Source organism: Chelonoidis abingdonii, chromosome 6 (assembly GCF_003597395.2).
Source record: "Chelonoidis abingdonii isolate Lonesome George chromosome 6, CheloAbing_2.0, whole genome shotgun sequence".
NCBI lineage: Eukaryota > Metazoa > Chordata > Testudines > Testudinidae > Chelonoidis > Chelonoidis abingdonii.
Window position 1 is genome coordinate 109,143,852 of NC_133774.1, and position 22,408 is coordinate 109,166,259.

At 40.1% G+C, this 22,408-nt stretch overlaps 1 protein-coding gene across 5 annotated transcripts in view; it reads right to left on the reverse strand.

The window, feature by feature from the left end:
* Window positions 1-22,408, reverse strand: part of CCDC171 (coiled-coil domain containing 171) — a 272,987-nt gene that overhangs the window by 228,406 nt on the left and 22,173 nt on the right. For 4 of the 5 annotated variants that reach the window (XM_075067320.1, XM_075067319.1, XM_075067316.1 and 1 more), the window contains 2 exons: window positions 20,697-20,828; window positions 10,920-11,066 (listed from right to left, as the gene is read on the reverse strand). In XM_075067320.1, the coding sequence (XP_074923421.1) occupies window positions 10,920-11,066; window positions 20,697-20,828 (279 nt within the window). The remainder of the gene's footprint in view (window positions 1-10,919; window positions 11,067-20,696; window positions 20,829-22,408) is intronic. The other variant, XM_075067318.1, reaches the window with a different exon arrangement.

Sequence of the window (22,408 nt, forward strand, 5' to 3'; positions counted from 1 at the left end):
GTACAAAGTACCGTATATCATGTAAGGTGTCAATGGAAAAGTTATGATTTGCTAAGTATGTTTATATGCATGTATCATCTTTGTATTGAAGTTATGAATATTGGCTATGTACTTGTACCTTATGCATATGATGTATTCCTGGGTGACACTCCCGAGACAGGATTTACATCAAGGCTAGACAGCTGTGTGTTGATGGCCCATCAAAGACACTCAGCTTGCATAAAGGTCCATTGAAGAAACTCATCCCATCCAGATAGCCATTCCTGAGGATGCCTCAGACACCTAGAGACCAATGGCCGCCTCTATGAGTCAGCAAAGCATGTAAGGACATGTGACCTGAGACTCCACCTTCTCCATAATCACGTGACTCCGGACTCCCTCTTGGGACAGTATCTGTCAATGCACATGGGCTGTGGGCTTTGTTTGGGACAGTAAATTTCCATGCACATGGTAGAGGATATAAAAAGGCACCTGAAACATCTCCATTTTGTCTTCATTTTCTGCTTCATTGCTCTGGACTGGACTTCTAACAAGGAAGCTTTAAATAAGGAGTGATGACCCCCAATCTGTTTGGGTGATTCCACAGAGACTTTTCCAAACCAGCAGTTTATTCCATCACTCCTACAAACCTGATATAACAACTTTGCAAATCACTTTTATGTATATGATTCCTTAACCATTTATAACTCTTTTCTTCTATTAATAAGTCTTTACTTAGCTGATGGAGGATTGGCTAACAATGTGATATTTGGGTAAGATCTGAAATATATATTAACCTGGGTAAATGTGTCTGATCCCTTGGGATTAGAAAGAACCTCACATATGGTGAAATAGATTGTTAATAACCTATCACTGTATCAGACTGGGTTTCCTGGATGAGAACCAAGGACTGGAATGCCTAAGGGGGACTGTTTTTGGCTTCTGGTTCAGTGTGGTACTGCAGAAGCTAGATTGTTACTGGACTGGGGAATCTAATTACACAATAAATCACCTGTCTGGGGGACTATCTTCCCTAATTCTTGCAGTCTTCCCTGAGTGTGGCATTTTCAGTGTGGCCTATCCCAGGCATGCAATCACAGTGTGTCTCAAGATACACACAAATTTTAGAATAGAAATGAGGATCAGCCAAGTTTTCTATTTAAATTTTTGGTGGCCACTTCATGCACCTGACTTCAGTAGGACTCCAGGTTTATTCATATAGATTCATAGACTCTAGGACTGGAAGGAACCTCGAGAGGTTATCGAGTCCCAGTCCCCTGCCCTCATGCAGCACCAATACTGTCTAGACCCAGCCCTGATAGACATTTATCTAACCTACACTTAATATCTCCGAGATGGAGATTCCACAACCTCCCTAGGCAATTAAGTCCAGTGTTTAACTACCCTGACAGTTAGGAAACTTTTTCCTAATGTCCAACCTAAATCTCCTTGCTGCAGTTTAAGCCATGCTTCTGTTCTATCATTAGAGGCCAAGGTGAATAAGTTTTCTCCCTCCTCCTAATGACACCCTTTAGATACCTGAAACTGCTATATGTCCCTCTCAGTCTCTTTTTTCCAACTAAATAAACCCAATTCTTTCAGCCTCCTTCATAGTCATGTTCTAAAGACCTTTAATCATTTTGTTGCTCTTCTCTGGACCTCTCCAATTTCTCCACATCTTTCTTGAAATGCGGTGCCCAGAACTGGACACATTATACTCGAGTTGAGGCCTATCAGCGCAGAGTAGAGCGGAGAATGACTTCTCGTGTCTTGTTACAACACACCTGTTAATGCATCCCAGAATCACGTTTGCTTTTTTTGCAACAGTATCACACTGTTGACTCATATTTAGCTTGTGGTCCCACTATGACCCTAGATCTCTTTTGCCATACTCTCCTAGGCAGTCTTTCCATTCTGTATATGTGAAACTGATTGTTCCTTCCTAAGTGGAGCACTTTGCATTTGTCTTTATTGAACTTCATGCCGGTTTACTCAGACTATTTCTCCAATTTGTCCAGATCATTTTGAATTTTGACCCTGTCCCCAAAGCAGTTGCACTCCCTCCCAGTTTGGTAATCATCTGCAAACTTATTAGCGTACTTTCTATGCCAACATCTAAGTAGTTGAGGAAGAATATTGAACAGAGCCGGTCCAAAACAGACCCCTGCGGAACCCACTTGTTATACCTTTCCAGATGGACTTGGAGCCATTAATAACTACTCTCTGAGTACGGTTATCCAGCCAGTTATGCACCCACCTTATAGTAGCCCCATCTAATGTATTTGCCTAGTTATCGATAAGAATATCAGCGAGATCGTATCAAATGCCTTACTAAAGTCTAGGTATACAATCCACCGCTTCTCCCCTTATCCACAAGGCTCATTATCCTATCAAAGAAAGCTATCAGATGGTTTGACATGATTTGTTCTTTACAAATCCATGCTGGCTATTCCCTATCACCTCCAGTGTTTGCAGATGATTTCTTTAAGTACTTGCCTCCATTATCTTCCCTGGACAGAAGTTAAACTAACTGGTCCTGAGTTTCCTGGGTTGTTTTTTACTTTCCTTTTATAGATGGGACTATATTTGCCTTTCCAGTCTTCTGGAATCTCTCCTGTCTCCATGACTTCCAAGATAATAGCTAGAGGCTCAAAGATCCACGACACAGAACTCATTCAGATAAGGGCCCAGAATGTAGTTCTATATAAAAGGCTATTTTTATCATTGATCCTCTACAATCTTCTTTGTTTTAGTCGGAGATCTCATTTTGTTGTCCCTACCCATGAACTACAAATTAAAAAATACATGATTAGGCCATCTCCACAAGAATGATGCACCTCTGTTTTAGATCATGTTAAATAATGGCTATTAGTTGAAACCCATTTAGAAATACCACATCTGAGTGGAAGTCAAACTCAACAGCTTAATGGGACTAAATCAGGGGCCCCAGATAATCTCCATCTGAGAATATTAAGAGTGGCACATGAAATTGCAAGACCAATAGCAAGGATTAATGAATCTATAAATTCAAGGTCTAATTCTATGACTGGAGAATGCTAATATACTTCCATATTCTAAGAAAGAGGGAAAAGGATCCAGGAAACTACAGGCCTGTTAGTTGACTTTGTCAGGGTCCTCCCCCTCTGAACTTTAGGGTACAGATGTGGGACCTGCATGGACACTTCTAAGCTTAATTACTATGCTTAGATCTGGTAACACTGCTACCATCCAGAAATTTCAGTGTCTGGAACACTTCCTGACCAAAACCTTCCCTTCCCTGGCCAGCCTTGAGATGCTTTTCACCAAGTTCCTGGTGAAACACCGATCCAACCCTGGATCTTAACACAAGGACAATTTTAACCATCCCCCTCCTTTCCCCCACCAATTTCCTGGTGAGTCTAGATCCAATCCACTTGGATTTTAAAACAAGGAAAAATCAATCAGGTTCTTAAAAGAAAGCTTTAATTAAAGAAAGGTAAAAATCATCTCTGTAAAATCAGGATGGAAAATTCTTTACAGGGTAATCAGTATTCATATAGCCAGAGGAACCCCTCTAGCCTTAGGTTCAAAGTTACAGCAAACAGAGTAAAATCCTCCCAGCAAAAAGAAACATTTACCAGTTGAGAAAACAAACATAAGACTACATTGCCTTGCCTGGCTGTTACTACTTAAGTTTTGAAAAATGAGAGACCGATTCAGAAAGATTTGGAGGAGCTTGGTATGGACGTCTGGTCCCTCTTAGTCCCAAGAGCAAACAATCACCTAAACAAAGAGCACAAACGAGACTTCCCTCCACCAATTTGAAAGTATCTTGTCCCCCCATTGGTCTCTGGTCAGGTTCAGCCAAGTTTCCTGAGCTTCTTAACCTTTACAGGTAAAAGAGACATTAACCCTTAACTATCTGTTCATGACAGAGTTCAATTGCATGCAAGATCTTGGAACAAATTTTGAAAGAGAAAGTAGTTAAGGACATAGAGATGAATAGTAACTGCGATTAAAATAGCAGAGAATCCTGTGGCACCTTATAGACTAACAGACGTTTTGGAGCATGAGCTTTTCGTGGTGAATACCCACTTCGTTCAGATGCATCTGACGAAGTGGGTATTCACCCACGAAAGCTCATGCTCCAAAACGTCTGTTAGTCTATAAGGTGCCACAGGATTCTTTGCTGCTTTTACAGATCCAGACTAACACAGCTACCCCTCTGAGACTTGGGATAAAATACAACGTGGTTTTAAAACGTAGATTGTGCCAGACCAACCTGATTTCTTTTGAGAAGATAACTGATTATTTAGACAAAGAACATGCAGTAGATTTAATCAACTTGGATTTCATTAAGGCATTTGATACAATTCCACATGGGAAATTAGTTAAATTGAAGAAGATGGGGATAAATATGAAAATTGAAAGCTGGAGGATGAACTGGTTAAAGTGACAACTACCACAGATGATACTGAAAGGTGAATTATCAGGCAGGTTACTAGAGCAGTTCTTCAGACATTGGTCCTGGGACCAATCTTATTTAACGTTTTTATTACTGACCTTGACACACAAAATGATAGTGCACTAATAAAATTTGCAGATGAGACAAAGTTGGGAGGTATTGTTATTACAAAGGAGGACCGGAATATCACACAAAAAGATCTGGATGACCTTGTAAACTGGAGTAGTAGAAAAGGGACAAAATTTAATAGCGCAAAGTCATATATTTAGGGACCACCACCAAGAATTTTGCTGTAAGCTGGGGATTTATCAGTGGGAAGCAATAGAGGAGGAGAAAGACCTGCGCGTATTGCTTGATCAGAGGATTACTATGAGCTGTCAATGTCATACAGCTGTGAAAAAGGCTAACGCATCAGAAGGGGTATTTCCAGTAGAGAAAGGAAAGTGTTAGTACCATTATACAAGGCACTGGCGAGACCTCATCTGGAATACTGTGTGCAGTTCTGGTGTCCCATGTTTCAGAAAGATGGATTTAAAGTGGAATCAGTGCAGAGAAGGGCTACTAGGGTGATCCAAGGAATGGAAAACCTACCTTATGACAGGAGACTGAAAGAGCTTGGTTTTTTCAGCCCAACCAAAAGAAGACTGAGGAGAAATACGATTACTCTCTATAAATTCATCAGAGGGACAAATACTAAAGAGGGAGAGGAGTTATTTAAGTTAAGTGACAATATGAATACAAGAACAAACGGATATAAACTGGCGATCAACAAGTTTAGGCTCGAAATTAGGGAAAGGTTTCTAACCATCAGAGAAGTGAAGTTCTGGAACAGTGGGGACAAAATACCTAACTGGCTTCAAGACTGAACCTGATAAATTTATGGAGGGGATGGTATAATGGGACTACCTACAATGGCATGTGGCCCATCGGCGACTACTAGTTGCAAAAATCCCCAACGGCCAGAGACGAGACACTAGATGGGGAGGGCTCTGAGTTACTACAGAGAATTTTCCTATGTATCTGCCTGGTGGGTCTTGCCCATGTGCTCAGGATCTAACTGATCGCCATATCTGGGGTCAGGAAGGAATTTTCCTCTGGTCAGATTGGCAGAGACCCTGTGGGAAGGAGAGGTCCACCTTCCTCTGCAGCATGGGTCACTTGCAGGTTTAAACTAATGTAAATTGTGAACTCTCTGTAACTTAAAGTCTTTAAATCATGATTTGAGGACTTTTGTAACTAAGCCAGAGATTAGGGGTCTATTATAGGAGTGGGTGGGTGAGATTCTCTGGTCTGCAATGTGCAGGAAGTCAGACTAGATGATTACGATGGCCCCTTCTAACCTTAAAGTCTATGAGAATATAACAAACTGATAAAACACAGTAAACTCCATGTAATCTATCAATCAATAATTTTCAATGAAAAATGAATCATTAAAGCACAAATGTATACCACAAACATGAAAAAAAAATTTCAAACTACAAAAATAATTGCAAAGTTGTCTATTAGATTAGGCTTGCTATTTTCTAACTAATGACTCTCTGCCACATATCCAGCAGAGGGCACTAAAGGAACATTCATATGCAATCCAAAAAAAAAAAAAGTCCTCACTGCATTTCAAAAAGAATAAAATAGAAATAGGTTGAAAGTCTCTTATTTACATTTTAACCCTCTATATAAAAGCAGTTTTAAAAGCTACTGCCATAATCAGGCCTTTTTCCCTCAAATATACAACTTGCCAAATGCTCATTAAAGTAAGATACTTTTCTTTATTTCTATCATTTCCTTCAACAACTCTGCATATTACAAAGAGAGCTATAAGTAAATAATTGCTCTCGCTTTTATGAACAACCTATTCCCACTTGTTTAGTTCGTTCAGAGATACCATAATTCACTTACTGGAAAAAAAAAAATCACAGTAACTTCATCTGTATTCAGTGATTCTTCATTCCATAGAAGAAGCAACCCACTAGTTAAAGTAGTATGTGGAAACCAAGAATGATTTCCCCTTTTTCTGGCTCTATTGCTTCCACTTAGGTTTCAATCCAGCTATGAGCTATGCACCAGCAGATCTCTGCTTCAGCACTGAAGTCAATGGGGCTCCACAAGGGTACAGGGATATGTTCATGTGGATAGAACAGAACCTAAGATCCACAGTTTATGTACCAATGTAACTATTTTGGTTAGATGAGTGATTTTTTTTTAAACCAAAATACATTAACTAGTACAGCTCCCAGTGTGGATGCAATTTACTAGTATAAAGGTGCCTATACTGGTATAGCTTATTCCCATGCATTTAGGGTTTTCAAACTGACATAGTTAAAGCAATACAGAAACTGTGTGTAGACAAGCTTTTAGGGCTAGATCCAAAATAGGGACTTCAGCTCAGCACTCCGACACCTAACATCCAGGTGTTGCCTAGTGGTATCCACAGCCCTGTGTTAAGAACCCAGGCTCTCTATACAATGCATGGGGAAGTTAGGATCCTAAGAATGGGATTCACAGGAGCCAGTAAGCTAAGCGGGGGGAGATGCCCAAGTTAACAGGCGAGATAGACAACAGACTAACACCCAGTTTGAGGATCCCTCTAGGGCTTAGGCGAGAGCTGGGCATCAGAACTTAGATGATAGTGTACAAGCCAAGATGTGAGAATTTAGGTGCCTACGGGGTTAGATGGGGGTTTTGAGGCAGGAGTGGCAGAAGCTTCCTCCAACTGTGTGTGGGGGCCACTGGTGCGCGAACTGAGGTCCCATCCACTTGCACCGACCCTTTCCTGAGGACCCACCCTCACACTGTCCCCTCCTCTGAACACCTGCCCCCCCACTTGCTCTTCTCCACCCACCCTCCCCCAACCCCTTGTTCACCCTTATGGCCAGTAAAAAGTGGGAGGGCATTTCCAGTGCAGCGAGGGATGCTGATGCTGCTTTGATAGTGGCCTTGGTCCAGCCTTAGATTAGAATTAGGGCTGTCAATTAATTGCAGTTAGCTCAAGCAATTAATTCAAAACATATTAACTCAAAAAATTATTTGCAATTTTAATCACACTGTTAAACAATAATAAAATACTAATTTAAATTATAAAATATTTGTGGATTTTTTTCTACATTTCAATTATAACACAGAATACAAAGTACACAATGCGCCATTATTTTCTCATAGTATTTTTCAATTCACCCCATACAAGTACTATAGTGCAATCTCTATCTTGAAAGTGCAATTTGCAAATGTAGATTTTTTTTATTACATAACTGCACTCAAAAACAATGTAAAATTCTGGAGCCTCCAAGTCCATTCAGTCCTACTTCTTGTTCAACCAGTTGCTAAGACAAACAAGATTGTTTACTTTAAGGGAGCTACTGCTGCCCGCTTCTTATTTACAATGTCACCTGAAAGTGACAACAGGCATTCACATGGCACTTTTGTAGTCGGTGTTGCAAGATACTTACATGCCAGATATACTAAACACTTATATATAAACTTCATGCTTCAACCACTATTCCAGAGGACATGATTCCATGCTGATGATGCTTGTTAAATAAATAATGCATTAATTAAATTTGTAACTGAACTCCTTGGAGAACTGTATATCTCCTGCTCCATGGTTTTATCTGCATTTTGCCATATATATTATGTTATGGCAGTCTCAGATGATGACCCAACATATGTTGTTCAATTTAAGAACACTTTCATTGCAGATCTGACAAAATGCAACGAAAGTACCAGTATGAGATTTCTAAAGATAGCTTCAGCACTTGACCCAAGGTTAAAGAATCTGAAGTGCCTTCCAAAATCTGAGATGGATGTGGTGTGGAACATTCTGTCAGAAGTCTTAAAAGAGCAACATTCCATTTCAGAAACTACAGAACGAGAACCACTCAAAAAAAAAATCAAAAAAAAAAATCAGCCTTCTGATGGTGGCATCTGACTGATATAATGAAAATAAACATGCGTGGATCCACATTGTTTTGGATTATTATCAAGTAGAACCAGTCCTCAGCATGGAAGCTGTTCTCACTTTCCAGCGACACTGTAAATAAGAAGCGGGCAGCATTATCTCCCGTAAAGGTAAGCAAATTTGTTTATCTTAGTGATTGGCTGAACAAGAAATAGGACTGAGTGAACTTGTAGGCTCTAAAGTGTTACATTTTTTTATTACATAATTGCACTCAAAAATCAAACAAACAATCTACATTTGTAAGTTGCACTTTCACGATAAAGAGATCACCCTACGGTACTTGTATGAGGTGAACTGAAAAATACTATTGTGGAAGAAGGGAAAGAATTGACAAGGATTTGTAGGGGATCTTAATGCATGTCAGTCTGTTAGCAAGAGTTAGGCCAGCTGTAACTCTAATGACATGAGATTTGTAGAAGGGAGGATAGTGTGAGGCGAGTAGGAAAGAACTGTGTGAGAAGTTATCACGACCTTGCACTGATAATCAAATACGTAGACTGGCGCCCAAAAGTAAGGAAAATAAGATAGCAGGATAGCCTATGTATAAACAAAATGCAGCTGTTGCTCATTATTGTCTGTAATAAAGGTATAAATGCTTGTTGTAATTGTTTACCTGTTGAGAGACCTGTCCAGGACTGGGGCGACCCAGTGTCCCAGGGCACTCCCTTCCTCTATTGCAATTGCTGGAGAAATAATAAAGTATTTGATTTTGCTGCACCCAAACAAAAAGTGAGAACTGAGTTTTTCTCCGACACTACTTCCTTTTTCCAGTGCAAATATTTGTAATAGAAAATAATATAAAGGAACACTGTAGACTTTGTATTCTGCGTTATAATTGAAATCAATATAATTGAAAATGTAGAAAACATCCAAATATATTTAAATAAATTGTATTCTATTATTAACAGTACAATAAATAACTTGTTTCAATCTCATGATTAATTGCTATTAATTTATTTAATTGTTTGACAGCCCTAATTAGAACAACTGAATACGAGCATGCTGTATACTGCCAAAATTTTGCTGACAACACTGATGACAAAAGGGAGGTAGCAATTTTCAAAAGCTTTTATCACAGCCAAACTGGAATGGAATTTCATGGGACAAAGAAAAGGCACTTTTCCTTTATGAATTTCAAATACTTGCTGCAAACAATGATGGTGTTATAGTGTCTCTAGAAGAGGTCACAAGAAACTTTTATAATAGAAACAACCAAAATATCACTATCACTACCCAGCTCCTGCTATACTTGTATTATATTACATATAATAGCCTATGTTGATCTTCTAAGTTGTAATGTAAATTTACCTCTGATTTCTTTCTTCATAGGTCTCTCCTTCACTTCTGGCTACAAAGCAGGATCCCTTTCATTTTGCTAATGATGGATAAGACAATGCCACTCCATATAAGAGGGCACGAAGTCGGACAGGCATGATAAAGCAAGTGTTCTAGCCTGAATGCTGGAACACCAATATCTAATAAGGCTGGAGTAGGGGTGCTATTTTTGTTAGTTTGTACATAGGAAGAAACTGATGGGCTTGTAGACCTTTTGGTTAATTGCTTGGTGAAGGAGATACAGGATTGGGGCACCTGCTGGCTTGAAGTGGGGGGTAAGAGGAAGAGAAACACTACTGCCTTTGTCCAAGTCAGAGTCCTACAGAACCAGGGCCAGCTCCAGGCACCAGCCCAGCAAGCAGGTGCTTGGGGCGGCATGTCAGGCTCTTTGGTGGCAATTCGGTGGCGGGTCCCTCAGTCCCCCTCGGAGGGAAGAACTGGCCGCTGAATTACTGCCGAATAAGAAAGCGGCATGGTGGAGCTGCCACCGATTGTGATCACGGCTTTTCTTTTTTTTTCCCCCCCCTTCTGTTGCTTGGGGCTGCAAAAACCCTGGAGCCGGCCCTGTACAGAACCACTGATGCTGCTTCTCTACCAACCAAGCCAGCAAAAGCCCTGAAGCCTTCACTTCCATGGAGCCATCTGGCACATTTGGCACGTCACTGATTAGGGAACTCAGTAAGGGGAAGCAGTCTGTCACAGCCCTTGGAAACCCTTACCACCCCTCCAATTCAACATATTATAGAAATTGTTCAACAGCCCATGATTTCTGTGATTATAACGATAAGGTTCAGCAAAATACTGTGTGAGTTAGAGCCATCAGTGAGTGAATAACATTTGCATGCTTTTCTTAAAATAATACCAAAATAGACGATTATTTATTATTTGGTGCACTGAGCTCATTCCTTACACTACCCCTTTGAGCCCTTTTCCATCCAGTGTTCCAGTCCCACAGTAGACTAGACTCTGACTACACAACAAGTTAGTTGTGTTGGTTTACTGGGCTTCTCAGTAAGTTACAGAATAGGTAGGTCATGTTCCATCTTAAATGAAAGTCAGGCATGAACAATTCACGAGTTATACAAAATGATATAACATTAACTTGAGAAATTGCCCCTGTATAGAATTCCAGGATTAATGTAATCTCATTAAATGGAGAACACACACACAAAAACACCCACTGAATCTGAACAGATGAGAAGTATTTACCTCAAGATCTTTTTTAAGTCTCTCCTCTCGTTCAGTACTGTATTCAAGTTCACTGGCCTGTCGCCGGAGAATGTCAGTGCAGTCATTATGTTCCAATTCCAGATCTTTTATTTTCTTATGCATATTCTGCAGTGCATTATTCCGTTCCTGAAAACAATGTGCATTTTACTACAATACTTTATTTCAGTAAGCATAGTCAACAAAGAGAAGTACCATAGGAGGTAAAGACTGATGGATACATTTGTTTCCAGGTTCTGCCAGTGGGAGTGTCTCTACAGGCCCCAATGGCAAGAAGTCCACCTGAAGCAGAGGATAAAGATACCAGTGATACAAGCTGCCATAACATCCCAATCAACCCGGGGATCTGGAAATGGACACCACTATCCAAAAAGTGGTGCTAGTTAGAGAAAGGCATGGATAGGGCACCTGAAATATGGACTAATTCAGCATGTCACCAAGGTAGACTCCAATGGAGGGGCTCCTATAGAATACCAGCTATAAGTTAAAGTGTGGTTCGATTCTGAAAAGTTACTGTAAAAGGTTCCATGTTTATCTTTCACTGGCTGAAGCTCAAATTTGCTCAGTTTACAAGTAAAAGGCGGGATAGATTGACAATATCCTGGACAAACCTGATGGAAGATAAACTTTACTGAATTAGGTTGAATACCTTTGGTCTCATTGCATTAAAAAAAGCAATGTATTATTGTAGATTGATTGTAACTTTTCTAGGGATGTGACTAATGTAAATGTTAGGAATTTCAAATAACTATTTCACAATATATGTGAAAGGGTTTCCTAGGAGGTAGTTGGGAGAAGCTAAACCCTGGGGAAGACACCCATTGTCTACTATTACCTACTACTGGAAATTGCAGATCAAAGACCCCTGGACTATATAAAGATGGATTAAATTTTGTGCTTGTTCTGAGCTGAAGCTCTGATGAATTTGGAACCACAAGAAAACCCTTTGGGGTGAGGGTTCTGAAGGATTGCTCCAGCCAGAGCCCATGTTAGGGTTGGGGTGATCTCTGGTATGCTTATTAACATGCACATAGATTCTCTTACTGTTTTTAATATGTTTTCTCTGTAGTGTTTACCACCTTCTGAATAAAATAGGCTTGCATAGGAGGTGCTGTCTGGTACCTTACTTAGTTATTAGTCTCTGAAGAGAAAGTAAACAGGCCTCCTTAGGCAGAGTCTCTTGATGAGATATTACAGTATAGTCAGGAGCCTGTGCAGCCTGGAAGTATCCTGGTCTAAATGGAATGAGACATCTCCACTCCAGAGGGTTGGCGATGATGGCCAGAAAAACCAGAAGCCTAGTGTGGGGGCCCTTGCTGGATCATAGAAGGGGAATATAAATGCAGTTGCCCTGAACTGTGACAAAAAGGTTTTTGTTTTGTTTTTTTCTAACTTCAGGCCCTGAAAACTGACTCTGAGATCTGAAAGTCAGACTGGGCTCTTTCCTTCTCACATACCACCAATGACAAAAGGTTCTGAGTGCAAAATTATTTCCTCATTTATTCCCGTGCACCTCTTCACAGGTTAGTACGAGTAAAACTGATTGAAATCTAATAAATAATTTGGTTTATGATAAATAAAAAAGCACAGACTCCAGCTTAGTCTCCTGTAGTTGTCTTGCCTCTGTCGGGCTAACAGAGTGAAGAGAAGCGAAAGTTTATTTTGTCACTAAAGTCACGCAATACAGATGTGTGGGGTAAGAAGGTACCCCTCCCCTTTTTTCTTTTTTTTTTTAAAACGAAGTGACTCTTCAAAGTAGACTCACAATTAAAACCCTCTTTCTGCAGAATGTCAGAGAGCATGCAGTGTAAATACTACTTTGCCTTCCACCATTTTCTCCTGCCCTACAACATGGGTGGGGAGCACAATTCAAGACCCAAGTTTGTACTAAAAAACCTAAAACCAAAACCGTTGTGTGATTTTAGACTCTCTGGAGAACAGTTTCAGATCTGCGAGTTATTATAAAGGTAAATGACTATTGCATATTACAATCAATTTAGAAAACTGATTATTGCACATTAGATTTGAAAATGTGCACAACACGCTGCTTTGTTACTTCAGCTAAAGTAACCTCTGTGTGTGATCATTGCTGTAATTCAACTGTCCAATATAATGCTTTTTCCTTCATTAATTTCTAAAGGCATTTTGTAACAAATGCTTATAGCTCCTCTGTGAGAAGAGGACTGATTAGCTAGTTTGCTTGACAACAATTCAGCTGCAAGTTCAGGATATTTAAAACTGTGCTTAGTATCTGTTAATTGGTGTTGTTTTCGCTACATCTCTGTTTCTCAATGGATATGGCATAAGCTCAAGATGGGTCAAGAAGGGGTCATGGTCAGAATCAATCTTTAGAAAGATGATAAAATTGGCTTTCTGCCTATTAATGCTGAGCTGCTGCACTAACTGCCCAAGCCTTTACTCTCCCACCCCTGCCATCAGCTTCTCCACTGATACAGGGAGTTTGACCTTCACTTCAACACACAGAACTTCTCTTCAGCCAACAGGGCTCACTCAACAGCTAGAGAGTTGCCTCCTTTCGGCTCCTCTCTCCTCCCTCTGCCTAGTATCCAGAATTGCAGCTCCTTTTTAGGCCTCAGGGCCACCTTTTCCTTATGCTCAGGTAGCACCCTAGACAGGAGTGTGAGAAACTTGGCTGGCTGTCTGGGTGGGTGGAAAGAGATGCTGCAAAGTCGGAGTGGGGATAGAAGGGAGCCAGAAAACTTGAAGTGAGCATGTTTTATGGAAAAAAAAAAAATCACAAAAATATGTATCACAATACAGCATGAGACAAATATACAAAATAATATGTTGAATACTTGTGATACTGTAAGACAAAAACCAATGAAGTGGGCTGTAGCCCCCGAAAGCTTATGCTCAAATAAATTTGTTAATCTCTAAAGTACCACAAGTATTCCTGCTCTTTTTACAAAAACCAAGACAAAACAATAAGAATAGGGAAGTAGTATTTTGGGTCTTTTCTGTTCCCCTCACTCCCCCAGAAAAAAAGCAAAATTTAAGATGGATACTGTGGATATGGGGTCATGAGCTAGTAAAAGGTGAGAATAACTGTACTAAAATAGCTGCATAATTTGCCATATTCATTCTCTATACCTATCCTTCTGTCTCAAAACAAACTTCAAATATTTCAAGCAGTAAATGTGCAATCAAGTTAACTTCATCAAGGTTTAACAAAAAGTTTGTCCTTCTACAAAAGAGGCAATAAATTGAAGAATTTATTCTCTTGCTCAATTTCTTTATTTCCAACTGTTTCCAAATTGGTCAAGAAACAAGATGACTCTTCCTAAGTATTGCTTCAGCGTCCTCAAAATCTGCTATATATTTGTTCTTCTGATAACCACTTTATTATCATTACAGAGACTGAACAAAGGTTATACCAAACTATGTAAGATTAGGGAGTAAGTTTAAATCCAATGAAAAAACATACACACATTTCTAATACTGTATCATGCACACATCTTTTACGCACATTCTAAGCCAAATCCAATCTCCCAGGTAGAGGGGAATTCTCAAAATGTGTAAAGCTTGCAGAGTCACTCCTAAGCCAGTCTCCTCTCCCCTCCAGCTTAGCCGGGTATGGTTTGGGTAAGTGAGCAGGGGGTAATGACACAGGTGGAGGGGCTCTTCCCTCTTTAGGGCCCCTAGCTAGCTGCTCTATGCTATTGTACATCTGAGTTGAGGCAACTTGAGACTCAGGGAGCTGTAACCAGCTTCCTGATGTTACCTTTTAATCTCTTTTCCTCCTATGCCAAGATAAGCTTGGAGCAAGAGACAGAATTTCACCCATAGTCTAGAGCCAACTTTTTTTAAATGGCCTTTTAAGGGAGCAACAAGTGGATCATACTGAGCAAATATACAGCCTAGGTACAGCTAGAAAAATTGTAAAAGGTCTGTCTACTCTGGGATATTCATGTATACATTTAATAAAGAATAATATAAGAGTTTATCTGAAATTTGAAATCATTTCCAAAGTGAACTGTATGTAGTGTGTTTCCAAATCCCAGCTGGTGAGATTGGAAAGGAAAAAAATATATATATTTCTACTGGAAACTGATTCAACTGTTTATAAATAGTGTCTCCACAGGTTGTAAATAATTCAGGTTTCTGGAGATTCTGAGTCGGAATAGTTTTCTGTTTAGAAATTGATTCAACTATTTTACAAAACAGTCTAGGTGAACTATAAATAATTAAAGTTTATAGTACTATAAATTAACCAAGCTGCCATTGTTTACATTTCCGTGTATGGTGAATGCACTACCACACTAAACTACCACTGGGATTATTATTAATCTAGCTGAAGATATTCAGCATTTCTGTGGAGTTACATCTATAGAACCCACTAATGATAAAAAAAAAAGACCATCCAAGTAATGAGCTCCCAATATCCCTAGCACATAGCTAAGCAGGAGCTCCCAAAAGTTCCAGAAAGAATAGCTGTGGTTTGGAGGACAGCTCTAAGCTTTTCCATAACTAGTATCAGAAGCAAGACATAAATCCAGTGATTTAGATAGAGGATCTTTGAAGACACAATTTGTCAAAATGGTTTTCTGTGCAGAAAACAGCACCAATGCAATAAACTCTCCTATCCATTTACTCCGATTCAGCACCAACAGAAGAGACACTTAGTAAAAACAAAAAAAATTACCAGAGAGATATGCACTTGGTGTTCAAATTCTGCTACTACTGCTATGTTATGTACACTTATAGCTAGAAATTACTAATTATTGAGCATCTCCAAAGTGGGAAGTGGGACAGAGAGAGAGAACTATTCACAGGAGCCTTTAGCAGAAAGTGAAACTGACAAGACCTTACCCATGTGCAATGGTTGAGGAAACACAAGCCCTTTGTTAAAGCTTAAAATGGATTTCCTGAAACCAGTTCCAACTGAGCATTTTAGAAACCTCAGTAAAAAAATTGAGCCACAAGAATGTAACAGAACTACAAAAATTTTATCATGACCTAAAAGATGGAGATCCACCAAGTGTAGTGAGCTACTAACAACCAAAAATTAGTTTAGTCTCTCTTTCAGTTAGGTTATTCACAGGCAGCATGCCATGGTTTCATTAGTGTGCCCTGGAAAGATGACCATTAGTGTAAAATGCATGTGCAAAAATACGGGCAATCGGGACAAGGCATTATGGCACTGCTAAAAATAATCGAAACCCTACACTAGAGAAAGTTTGAGCTAAACTCCTATTTTCTATGCTTGTGACACTGAAGTTAGCAACTGCATGTTTATCAGTATGTTGGGAGATGCTTTTTGGAGCAGGTGATAATTATGAGAAATGGAGGAAAACTTGATCTCTGAACTTGTGGTGGGTCTACATTAGGTGTGCATAAACTAATAGATATAGTATTATCTCCACTGTGGGGAAGATATATAGTGATATTGCTCCCTTTGAACAAACATCCCCTACATTCGCAATATAGTACAGAGAACACTAAGGAGGAGGAAGTTTGACGGAAAGTTCAATTGCGATGTTATTTTAAGAATATTCTATAGTGCAAGAGCCATAAATATAGTTGACTTTTTTATTCACACATTATGGACTTGATCCTGAAGGTTACTGAGCTATCCTGCGAGTTCCCATTGAAGTTAGTGGGAGTTCACGGCTCTCAGTAGCTCACAGGAGGGCTCCACACCTTGCAGAATCAACTCTTAAATGAGTAACGGTAGCATGTATACTCAAAAGGTACAGTGATAATTTAACTATGTAGTTACAGGCATGCTTACACAAAAAACCCTATGTACTCACTGGGAAAGTATTTTCTAGGTTAACCACAAGGTGATGCTATTGCACTTATTACTGAATTTATGCTTCTTAGTTGTAAACCAGCCAGCATTCCAAGTACACTAGGGAGAGCCACACTGCAGTATGTTAGAAAGCAGATTATTCTCCCTCTGTCTCCTAGAGACACACTTCAGTATTTAAGCGGGATTCATTTCTGTATTCTATTATGGACATTAACTCCAAGCCTGTCTTCAAGAGCTTAAGCAGTACATTGTGCCTCTAGCTTTCAATATACAGATTAAGGCCCAAATTTTTTAAAGGAACCTCAATTTGTCCTTCAATTTCATACCCAAATATAACTGTGTTCACAACCAGAGATCAGTATTTTAATTGTAGCTGCAAGCACTCAATGTCAGAGAGACTGGCACACTTCTGAGGTCAACTTCCATGATTGTGGCTGCTTGCTGATTTTTTACTCCTTGTCAAATCTGGCTATGAAACAAAACAGAATTTAAAACTAAACCACAGATAATTATCATCAACTAGTAACAGAGACAGTATATATATTTAATAAAATCCATATTTACATGGTATCTTAGGAAGACTAGAAAGCCCATGAGGGAAAATGCAGATTCAAATCAAAGTAGTGGAGTAATATGGAGAGAATATAGCCATCCTGTGAGGAAAGGAGCCTGCTGGTGCTACTGGGTAAAAACACTGAAGCTCAGGCCTATTCTAGGAATGTGAAGCTATCATCTTTACTCCAGCTGATCAGCAACTCTACCTCCTTGACCTCTGTACATTTAATATGGGGGACCCCTCCCAACCAGTCCCATATCTTTATTCCACCATATCGCTATAATTGGATTATAGATGGCATGTTCAGAGTTCCTCTCCTCCAATTCCATCTTAGACCTTCTCCAATCAGATTTCTACTCCTTGCACTTGACTGTAACTGCTCTTACCATAGTCTCTGATGCCCTTTTTTCCTCTACAAAGCTCAGAACCAGTACTCCATTCTCATCCTTCTTGACCTGTCAACTCCTCTGGCACAGTCAATAATGCTCCTCTTGAAATCTTGTCCTGTCTTCATTTCCATAACTCTTACCTGTCCTGGTTCTCTTTCACCTCTCTAAATATTCCTTCTGCATATCCTGTGGAGGTTCCTCCCCATCTGCCTCAATCTTTCTGTGGAGGGGAGTCCACAGAGCTCTATCCTTGGTCTCTTTATCTCCTCCCTCTACAATTTAGGGTAATCTCAACCACAAACACAAATTCAACTACCATCTCCATGCCAATGATTTACAGATCTACCTCTCTACTTCAGACCTGTTTCCTTTCTGTTCCAGCCTGTCTCTCTCTCCGACATCAAGTCATTGATACCTAGCCATGAGTCAAGCTCAACATCACTAAAACAAAGCTCCTAATTCTCTTCCTCCCTATTACTTCCTTTCTCAATCACTGTGGACAACACCGCAATCCTGCCAGCCATTCAGGCCCATAACCCAGGCATCATCTTTTTTCAAAATTCCTCCTTAAAACCTCCTTTGCCATGATGCCTACAAAAATCATAACAGTTGGGCCACTGGTGCACCAATACCACTGCCTCTATGATGACAAATATAATTTCGTCTTCTTGTACTCACCAATCTGTCTGTCTTTAAATGTTGTCTCTTGTCTCACATTTAACTTGTAAGCTCTTTGGGACATGGACCGATTTGTTCTGTGTTTGTACAGCACCTAGCCTAACAGGGTCTTATCACAGGGTCCACTCACCATGGCGTCACTTCCAGGTGGCTGTCACAGGGATTAGCTCTGCCAGCCAGTGTGCCCTCTCCTGGTAGTGCCTCTCCCATCATCATCTATACCTGAAGACCTGCCTCAATCCAAGTACTGCAGCATCCTCTTCATGACTCAGCCCTCAGGCCAATCATCTATACTTTCCCCTTCCAGGTTTCAGTCAATTATTCTAGCCACTCCCCCCACGGCTAATGGAGGGGACCCAGGCCTGTGCACTACTCCAGGTCCCAACACAAGGAGCCTGTAGATAGCAGCCTCCTGCTGAGTCTCCTTCACTTCCTTCAAAGCTGCTTCAATTCCCTAGGCCACCTTCCCACAGCAGCAGCACCTCCTTCACCCTTTCCTCAGGACTTTCAAGCTAGCAAGTCCCAGCAGCTGGCCAGGTCCCCAGGTCCCTGCCAGCAACTGCTCTGTCCAAGGTGCTATCCTTGCTGCAGCTTACTAAGAACACAATCCTCACTCCTTAGGCCCCCACCTACAACTGACCCTTGCTCTACCCTGTAGCTCCTTTTGTACTAGCCCACTGGGCCCTGACTGGCTGCTCTGTACAGCCTCTCTCCTATTGGCTGCTTCCTGCACAGCCTCTGTAGGCTGCTTGGAGGACTCACTTCCACTGCTCTCTTATGGGACAGTGTGGAAGGCTCATGAGGCCTCTGTTAACCCCTTCTACTCTTGTATGGGGTAAATGAACACCCCATCACAGGTCCTGATCCATGACTAGTGTGTGGATCCTCCCCTTAGGCTGGGGGGAGGTCCTTTCGCAGTGGGCGGACTTTGCTCACCCACTTCCTGGATACCAACAGGATGACTAGTGTCCATGCTCCTGCTGCTATTATTACTGCTACTATTACTACGACTAAGGGGCTATCCATAAATTACATAACACATTAAGGGGTAGGTGGGTCCTTAATTGTGTGTGTTCAGTATTAGACAGTTTTACAAGGGACAGCTGGGTGGGTCCTGAAAATCCCCAAAAATGTCTTATGTAACTTATGGACAGCCTCTATACAGGACCTTCAGAGGCAGAAAAAAAGAAATGAATGCTACCCAGGAAAGACATACATACACTGCACACAGCACCAGCATACTACTTGATTTCTGCTCATCATCGTTTTAGCAGCACAGCATCATTTCTAGGTCCTTCCTTCAAACAGAAAGTAAAGGCAGTTCTGGGAATCAAAATACAGGGAGTGATTCTCCCTGTTCCATCCCCTGTACATTGCTCCTGAAGTCACAGCAAAAATCTGACCCAGGATCTAAATTTAAACCATTTAGTTAAAAGTTTGGGGGAATTTAGGTAAATAAAAAAAAACCCAACACCTCAAATACTTCTGGACTTATTTACAAAGAGTGGTATGGGTCAATAACCATGTTCTAAAGCTACACAGAAGAAGATTCAGCATTTTTAATAAAGTTAGAGAGAGAGAGTAAATAAAGTTTCATTATGGGGCATTTCATCCAGCATTTGTCTAATGTAACTACTCAGACTGGCTTTGTAGTCCTCCTACTTGTTGAATCAGAACAATTCTTAATACATCTTCTGATACAAATAGGGACATAGTAATTGTTCCGTCAGGATGCTGCAGACATTTGTTAAATGCATAATATAATGTGTAAATATCACTGTTATCATAACTAACACGTCAAAAATAGGGGTCTGAATGTTTGGGGGACCAGTGGTTTAGTGATATGACTGAACTTTTCACGACTAGCTTAACCGATTTGTATTCAGCTTAGATGAGTAGTGACCAAGATTTATCTGATAGCTCTTCAGTGACCTATGCAAACTAACTGCAGTGGTCAGAGACAACGTCCACTTCAAAGTCAATTACACAACCAGCAAGCTTGTTGACAGTCTCAGAAGAATGGCCTGGGTTCAAATGGAGATGAAAAATTAATTGCCTTCTCTTTAAACGGGAAGACCCGCTGTACTGGATCTGTGGACTTTCTCCTGCACAGAAGAAAGGTACTGCTGCCCATTTTTACCTGCTCTGTGGACAAATGGTGGACTTCAACCTCCAGGGATCAACTAGGCCACCACCTTTCAAAATTACTATATTCACAAGATTTTTAAAATTAACTAAAGCCTTGACAGCTATTAAATGAACTCCTTATTAATAAAATAAATTAAGTGATGATATTATGCTTGGCTTATACTATGTACATAATAGGCATTTTTTCAGTTAGTGCTTTACTATAAATAAAATACCTGCAACATAAACTGGAACTCTCTTCTTTCTGCTTCACACTGCTCTATCTGAAACCTGAACTCCTTTAATGCTGTCTCTCTGATTTGCAATTCCATCATATTCCTCTGCTCCTTGTGATGCTCCAGAGTCTCCTTGATGTAGATAGTCTTGTTTTATTATTAAAACTCATAAAAAGTTAAAAAATCCTATTTAAAAGTGTTACATATATCATATCATCAAATCTACTGTGCCTCAAAGAACCATTTAATTCTTGCTATCTAGCCTTACAGACATATAGACTTTGGCTGAAAGTGTATTTAAAAATTCACTTCCATGACTAGTGTCTTACTAGTAGGCTTGCAAGGATTGGAATTTAGCATCCAGGCTACCCAAGACCAAGAATGCTTCATGTTACTTCTTAGAGCCCCCTACTGCTAGCTCAGGAATGGAGTTGATTGGATTGGAAGAAACCACGTTCAGCTGTTCTCAGCTAAATGTGAAGTCTAAAAGGGAGAAATAAAAGAGGAAAATGGAAATATCCAAGATTCTCCCTCCTTGTCTAAATACGTGAAGATGGGCTTTAAAGGAGTGATCTGCTCTTTTTCTCTCTGGCTATGTCATGTTTGTTGACAGTCACTTCTTCACTTCACAAGAACCCCTATGGCTCCATTCCTTAGAAGCACAAAGAACATTTATGTATTCAAATATAAATAACATTTGAGGGGAAAGGATCTAATATGTTGGTACATCAGTTTTATGTAATTTGGGACCACAAACACTAAAATGCCTTAATTATCAGGCATGTCTACATTTGAACTAGGAGATATGATTTAGTTGAGCTGCCACCCCTGTTACCTCAGCTACACTGCTATTTTTAGTGCACTAGCTTGAGAAGACCTAATGCTGGTATATCTACACAAGCTGGGACTCACAGCTCCAGTTCAAATGTAGATGTACCCTGCTGCACAGTTATTGCAAGATGTCACCACAGTGCACAATAAAGTTATTTGGGTGCCTTAATTGTGTATTTTCATACCTTAATCTGTTTGGTATCTGTTAAGCATAACCTTAAATTTTCATTTCCAGGGTTCGCACTGACTGGGTATGGAATAATTATATCCTTGTAATTTTTGTTTTTACCTTTACACTGCTTATACATACTCTCAATCTTAACTCCATCTTAACATATTTTGCTGTTGTTTTGGAATACAAATTAATGCAAAGACTTATTTGAAGAGCAGCATGCAACTGCAATATAAGAAGAAGCCTGACAATCTGTCTTGATGTACTAGGTGTTTTTGCCAAATGGCAGGACATTTTGACACCAGCAGTTCACCACCACCTGCAGAAATGCCAACACAGACAAGGCACTGAAAGCCATCAGTGTCTTAACCACTGTGTCATCCTGCTCTGAGTGTTTAGATCACAAGCAACTAACTCGAGCCCTCTCTACATTAGTATTTTCACTGTAACCACTAGTGCAACTTCTCACCATTTCACACAGGCCATATACACAATTCATTTTTTAAAAGTAAGTAACTTTGGAGACTTTTTTATATAAGTATCAGTGACTCAGGAGTTGTATATTGCTACAGTATAACCCTCAAAAGGAAGAAAGATTGTACTTTTGTAAGCCTATGCTGAAATATTTCACATTCTATGGAACGTTGTCTGAATTTTTTCTTTTGTTCAGAAAAAAATTATTCACACACAGATAAGAGTCCAGACGTTA